The 7,560-nt window shown below is 34.1% G+C and overlaps 2 protein-coding genes across 4 annotated transcripts in view; one reads left to right on the top strand and one right to left on the bottom strand.

Moving 5' to 3' along the window:
* On the bottom strand, positions 1 to 1,602 carry LOC134719300 (uncharacterized). The gene is made up of 4 exons (XM_063582306.1): positions 1,437 to 1,602; positions 519 to 658; positions 365 to 375; positions 1 to 319 (listed from the first exon to the last, which is right to left on the bottom strand). The coding sequence occupies exons 1-4, from the start codon at positions 1,585 to 1,587 to the stop codon at positions 85 to 87; spliced, it is 537 nt and encodes a 178-aa protein (XP_063438376.1). The 5' UTR covers positions 1,588 to 1,602; the 3' UTR covers positions 1 to 84.
* Positions 1,603 to 6,990: 5,388 nt separating this feature from the next.
* Positions 6,991 to 7,560, top strand: part of LOC134718451 (tight junction protein ZO-1-like) — a 103,744-nt gene continuing 103,174 nt past the window's right edge. For all 3 annotated transcript variants that reach the window (XM_063580970.1, XM_063580969.1, XM_063580968.1), the window contains exon 1: positions 6,991 to 7,283. In XM_063580970.1, the coding sequence (XP_063437040.1) occupies positions 7,004 to 7,283 (280 nt within the window). In that variant the 5' untranslated portion in view covers positions 6,991 to 7,003. The remainder of the gene's footprint in view (positions 7,284 to 7,560) is intronic.

Here is a 7,560-nt window from a genome sequence, read left to right as displayed (position 1 = left end):
TTAGTTTGAATTTTAGATTTTAAATACACAATCACAATAAGATTGTTAAAAAATTGTTAGTGATGTCATTTCATTGATTATTTATCACTTTTTAAACATCCTTCCGGCTCCATGTATACAATTATCAGAAAGCAGGTTGTAATTTGCACCGCCAGTTCCAACATAACTTCCGACATTTTGGTTACCGCCAACGTCACGTGACCCCATAGATTGCCATTGATTGGACATATGTTTTGCGTCAGTTACAACCGTTTGACTGGAATTTCCGTAGCCAGCACCTTTATGAATAAGGTATTGATTTCCATGATCTGTGGTTACTCTAAAAAACAGAAATTGAAATTGTGAAAAATTTATGATGATTTACATAAATTTAGCCTATGCAAAGTGGTAATGCCATTTGCATTCAAGTTTTCTTCAAATACTGATAATCAATGGTTTAAAGAATATTATATGTCTCAACATATTAACATTATAGCATGTATAGAGTAGAGAGACTGTACCTCACGCCCTGGTGATCAACAAATGGGACATTTGCACTGCCCCCCACTACTGCCCATTGGTCTTGCCATACGTTCCACATTGGTCACTTTCTCGTTATATATACCGGTCAGTCCACTTTGTGTCTTTACGTCATGTGGGAAATTTGCCATTTCAAACCCTGAAACATAAACGTATTTCATTAACATTATAAATATACGTGTGCACTGATTACTCTAAGATACAGTTAGTAAGCGTAGTTAACAAAAACATTTCAATAAATTTTAAAAAGAATCTACTTTAAATTTAAAATTTTCAACCAATTTTCTGAAACGGACATTAGCAAGATGGTTCTCACGGTTCTTGATTGGCAACATATTTGTTACGATAGGAGAACATAATTTTCAACAGTCGGTATTCCCCTGGGAACAAACTTGGCCCTTCTTCTCAAGCTAATTGTCGACTTGTTCATTTATTCGTATAATGCTGACTTCATACAGGAACTTCTTAGGAGGAAAGAATTTCCGCTATATAAATGATGTTCTCTCACTAAATAACTCAAATGGACTGATTTTTAATAAAAATTAAATACACAATGTCTGCAGTTTCTTTCAATAATTAAAAAAATAAAGCTGTCATTTATTTGGGAAAATCAGTTAAATAAAAAAATATCAGCACGAAAAAAGGCAGCATTTTTCGATAGTTGTAGCAAGGATTCGTATAAATCCTTGATTGTAGTAGAAGTATGGTGTTTGACGCGGCAAAGTTGAATGTTTCACATTGAAGACATCAAGTAAATAAATCACAATCTTACAGGGGGCAAAAGATACCAAAGGGACAGTCAAACTCATAAATCGAAAATAAACTGACAACGTCAGTGCTAAAAATGAAAAACACTAACAGACAAACAATAGTACACATGCATGACACAACATAGGAAACTTAAGAATCATCATTACCTTGTATTTGAAATTCAGTGTCCTTAGTTAAGCTAGAAATAAAACTGTTACTATTCTGTCTGGTCTTCGATGTTAACTGCGCAATTAAATTTTCGCACTGAATATAAATCAAATCAACGGAAATCCACAGTTCTAAAAATAAGTTTAACATGTTTAAGTCAATAGTAAAATCAATTTTTTTATCAAAATACGCAGAATTTTAGTAAGTTTATCTTACTTTCGTTTTCGAGTGAACTTTCATTGTGATTACAAGTAATAATTTGTTTTCCTAAAAGCTAGTCTTCTCATAGCTGATGAAATTTGAAAATTTTGTTTTTGCATCGTAGCTTTGTTCATACAGAAAAGCATACGTACGATGAGACACGGTGTACATGGTATAGTCAATAACAAATAAAAATGAGACAACTGCAACTTGTCAGATTTTAGGATATAATAGGAGGAATGGTATCATTTAATTACCTACGTTTGTTTCTTTTCGTCCGATCGAATGGGTTTTCGTTAAAATACATATGAGATTCCTTTACTACTACTAAGATTGTTTGTTCATTTCTTTGTGTTAGAAAAATGTTATGGCCACTTCGATAGATGTGTTTTTTTCATTTTTTATTCATAGTATCAAAAATATTGAACTCCGAGGAAAATTCAAAACGGAAAGTCCCTACTCAAATGTCTAAGGCTCAAACATATCAAACAATTGCATAACAACTGTCATATTTTTGACTTGGTGCAGGCATTTTCGTAGTAGAAAATGGATGATTGAACCTGGTATAATATCTAGCTAAACCTCTCACTTGTATGACAGTCTCATCAAATTCTATGATATTGATAACGATTCGTGAACAAAACAAACAGACTAATAGGTAAAAATGTCAAATATACAGCAGTCAACATTGTGTTATATTCAGAGCTCCAGATAAGAATTCACAAATTGGGGTTTTTACCCACCATTTTCTTATGTAATTGGGTGATAAAGATTTTCAATTGCATTATCAATTCCAATTCACCCCTCAAGTAAATATCAAATTGGGTTTTTCACCACCAAGCTCCTTAATGTATTGGGTTTTTTCATCAACACACTATTTATCAACCCCGGATGTTTTTCTATCCTAAGTATGTTTCTTTCTTTGAATGATATGTACTATAGCTGTTTTATTTTCTTAATTCACTGACGAGCAATTATAGGTTTAATTTGTGTCCCGTTTTTAACCTTCTGCCAGTTTTGTAATTTCTCACAACTTATAATGTAAACTGTATATAACGGATATGTGCATTCCCAAGCACTCGTCTCAGATCTTTTTTTCTCTTATATACCTTTATTTAAAAATTCTGAGAGGAGTACCTGTGTGTGTATTCACTCATTAACCGTAAAACGAAAGAAAAAAAATAGTATATAAACTCTTACTATACTTGAATGTTTTTGTTTTATTCAATTTACATAAATCTGGGTTAATTCATCCTTTATTAGAACTTTTGGTTTCAATTACATATCATTTCATAATTGATTTGGCCTTTCACATTTTCTAACGGCAACTGATTCAGTTTTTGACGAAGTCCCGTGTTTATTAGCAAATTATGTTCTCGTTGAGGTACGCAAACACTCCCATGTGTTCGACGGACGCTTCCTAAAAACACTGGCTGAGTGTTGTTATCATCATATCTTTCCCTCAGCTATGCAAAAGAAGCTAAAAACATGCTTCTATTCAATATTTTTATCGGACATTCACTTTCGTTTTAATTCAATGTATGTTATGATAAATCTCGAGCAATTCGAAAAAAAATGTGACAACATGACGCACGCTAATCGGATAAACGCCGAGAAGATCGAAATGATTTCAAAACCACGTGTACCTTTTGAGCAAGGGAAAATGCCAACAGGGACCCATTTCAGCTACTTGATATGCAGGAATCTATTTTTATAACGAAAGGACATTTCCAATTATAAATATAATAAAAATATTATAGATTACGCAACAAGTGAAAACAGATAAGGGTAAATAACGCAAACGGTAGCCAACAAAAGGGTTGAGAACTCATGGTTTTGGCATATAATTGGGTTTTCCTTTGAATTAATTGGGTTATTGAACCCTGCAATGGGCAATTGCATTGGGTTTTCTATTTTTTGAATTGCGTGATCACGCAAATACGCAGCTTATCTGGAGCTCTGTATATTCTTACATCACTAGAAAAACATCAGCTATTTACTAAAGAAGCACAAAATGGCAGATAGACCAAGCACAATAACGACACGAATACATTTTCTTTTTTGTTTTTTATCATTCAAAACGAATTAAAACGAAAGAGATCTAGAAAACTAAGCGTAAATAAAGGCAACAGTAATATACCGCTGTTCGAAATTCATAAGTCGATTGAGAAAAAAAAACAAACAAATCCGGGTTCCAAACTAAAACTAAGGGAAACAAATCAAATATAAGAGGAGAACAACGACACAACAGAAACACAACACTAAAATGCAACACACAGAGACGAACTACAGTGAAACCTGTTTAAACCGAACCTATTCGGGACTTCGGATTTTGACCGATATTCGGTTTTATCAGGTTCACAATTAACGCACATAATTTGATATGACTATGCTTACGAACCTGTTTGGTTAAACAGGTTTTCGGTTTATGCAGGATTCGGTTTAGTCAGGATTCGCTGTATAATATAAGAATGCCCATTTTCCTGACTTGGAACAGGACATTTTAAGAAAAATGGTGGGTTGAACCTGGTTTTGTGACTAGCTAAATCTTCCGCTTTTATGGCAATGTTAAATATAACATCAAAAGGACAACATTCATGACAGGACAGAGAAACACGTCCGAGGGAGAACAGAACTTGCGTGACAACTATTTGATTTGAAGTTTTCTGTTTTGAAATTTCCTACATGTATGAGGGATTTGCCTCAATGTATTCACGGTCTTTTAAAATAGTGAGATAAATTAAGTGTTCCTGAAATAGTATACCTAAAGTTAAATGAAACCCATTTTCAGACATTTCAAGTTTATTTAAATAATATTTATACTTTTATTTGTTAAGGATTTTCCCGAACATTTTTTTTTAAAAGATGAAAAAATCTGGTGTCGTCTCATACTTTCGAATAGCATTTACAGAATGGCTTAAAAGACCCGCCGAGTTATTTATTTTCAATACATTGTAAGTCAGGTTATTTATTTTCAAATTACCACAGAACAAACAATTTTTTTTTTATTATTATTAAGGCTGAATTATTTATTTTCAAAATCCTCCTGTCCACCTCCCCCAGAATATCAAATGGTCGTTCCCTTAGAATACGCGTCCATAGTATGGGACCCTTACTTAATGAAGGACATTCATACACGTGAACGAGTCCAGAGACAAGCAGTGCGTTCCATCAATGGGTATTTCACAAGCAGAGAGTAGTTTAAGGAGAATTCGAAATGAACAAAAACTTCCGACACTGGAAAACAGACATCATCAGACTCGATCACGGTAGACTCACGGTAGACTCTACAAGGTGGCCTGGGAGTTGGTAGTACTAAGTACCAGCTTTACAAAAAAGACTCAGTATTAGTCAGGCCGGGAGAGACTGCCAAAATGACAAATAAAAGCCAAACAATTTAGTGACTATATAACAACAAACTTTGTAGATAAAGTAGTAGGTCCAGTACTTGAAGACACGGTCCTTTTTGGCTCCAAAACATAGCAGTTTTTCAAAATTGTTAAAATCACGGTAAACTTTTAGTTATTTATTGGAAGGAAAAACTTTTCAGCTACACAAATATGGGCTGTTTTTCACAATATAATGCACAGATATCGGGTACCAGCATCATTAAGGCATGCTTAATTACTGAAATCTTCACGATCAGTTTAACTTTTTATTTTAGACGGTTTCAATCTTAAATGAAAGTGGCCGCATTTGTGTTCAATTCTAATATTGAAATGTAAGTTGTATTTGCTGATAATACCTAACATATATGAAGGTTGAAGATGAACAAGGATGCGTGGGACATTTCATTTTTGACCAAAAAATTTTGAAAGTGACATTTTGTGGCATATTGGATAGATTTTTCATATCTAATCTTGCATCGGAGCGTTATTAATTAATGACTTTTAAAATCAGTTAAAATCTTTCACAGAAACTAATTGAATCAACTGAAATAGACAAAGTTAAGTGTTTAAAAAGTGTCCAAAATCTTCCGTCAAATGAACTCATAATTCAGGCCAAAATCGGCCCTTACCGCACCTACTCCTTCTCTAAAAACAACAGCCAGTGCTTCACTGAAAATTCCACCTAGCAAATCCAATCAATATAAACAGTCAAAGACCATCAACCAATCTCGTGTGTGCCAAGACAATTGAGAGCTTTTAAAGTTTAAGACTTCGGTTGCTCTCACAACGTTGAACTAATTTTCATGCGGCCTCTCTCCCGAAACACATTTATGTCATATACTGGCCCTGCAAAGTACACATTCAGATCATGCATATCATATTAAGATATTTGCAACTGTACGTTAAACAAACATGAAGCCATGACAAATCATCCCAAACCTAATCGCCCCACTTTTTCACCATCTCGCCCCACTTTTGTTTACCAACTCGCCCCACTTATGAAAAAGGTTAAATTTCCATTGAAAAGAGGTTGGATAATTGCCGAAAGTCTATTTTTGAAAAGGGTACAAATCTGAAATAAGGTCTACCAACTCAGTCGCCCCACTTGTGAAAAATAAATAAATCCGGATGAATTTAGTAATGCAAAACCGTTGTATATCTTCGTTTCCTGAAATAAAATCAATACCTATGAAAACCTAAGATAAACATGCTTTTCCCGTTTGAATTGTCATACACTAGTTATGTTCGGGCCCTTAATGGCATATACTGTTCGGTGTGTGTCAAGGCTCCGTGTTGAAGACCGTTATTTGACCTGTAAAGGGTTGTCTAACAAATTTTGATTTGGAAAGAGAGTTGTCTCAAAGGCACTCACAGGATTTCTGTGACGTGAATGGCAACTAGCCCCACTTGTGAAAAAAATATAGAGAAATCCTAATGAATTAAGTCTTGCCAACTCGCCCCGGCCACTTATGAAAAATAGAAAAGTCCTGATGAGTTGAATCATACCATCTCATAGTCAATAAAGATAGTTTTATAAATTTTCGTTTGTAAGTGGGTCGAATTGGCAGACATGAAAATTATATATTCATTTAGATTCTAACTTTGTTCATCAAGTAGGGCGAGTTGGTAGGATAAAAAATAACGGGATTTAACCTTTTTCACAATTGAGGCGATTTTTTAAAGAGTTGGACGAGTTGGTATAAACCAGTTTGGGGCGATTTGGTGTGAGGCGATATGCCAGTGGGTCGATTTGTCCTACTTTCAACAAACATCATTTCATTTTTTCGCAAATTCTTAATCGTCTGAGTATGAAGGCCTTTTCATGAATGCATTTCTCAGTATTCTTGTTGCATACCAATTCATAAGTTGTATTTGTTTTATATAAATTTCTGATTTCGTTTCGTTTAATTTGATCGTTTCACAAAAATATTAAAGTTGATCCGCAAAATGGATTGACCGTAATCAAAGTAGACAAGATGGCGGGCAAAAACACTGTTGCCCGTCTTCTTGGTCAACATAAGGCAGCTATACTAAGAGATTTGGATGTAAACAGAGTTTTACCACGACTGATAAAAAACGAAGTTATAACACAATCAGAAGAAAGACAAATACTAGAGTCTGGTGGTCGTAAAGTACAATGTGAAGTGTTTTTAGACATTTTATCCAAGAAAGGTGTCGGAGCATTTCATGAATTTTGTGCAAGTTTAGAAGAAAGTTCGCCACATTTATTGACAGGATTCTTATTAGAAAACCCAGGTTGTTATTTATTAAGAAATATATTTAATTTTTTAAGACATAAAAAAGAAGATGTGGTATGATTGCCATTGAATAAGACAACTATCCACAAAAGACCAAAATGACACAAAAATTAACAACTATAGGTCACAGTATGGCCTTCAACAAATGAGCAAAGCCCATACCGCATAGGCCGCTATAAAATGCCCCCATAAGACAATGTAAAACAATAATTTATCCTTGCAAAATGACGTCACAAATAATTTTACAAGAAATAGACTTGGACTACAAAAAAATT

Source organism: Mytilus trossulus, chromosome 5 (genome assembly GCF_036588685.1).
Source record: "Mytilus trossulus isolate FHL-02 chromosome 5, PNRI_Mtr1.1.1.hap1, whole genome shotgun sequence".
Taxonomy (NCBI): Eukaryota; Metazoa; Mollusca; class Bivalvia; order Mytilida; family Mytilidae; genus Mytilus; species Mytilus trossulus.
Note: the sequence above shows the minus strand (reverse complement) of the source record. Positions and strands in the feature narration are given on the sequence as shown.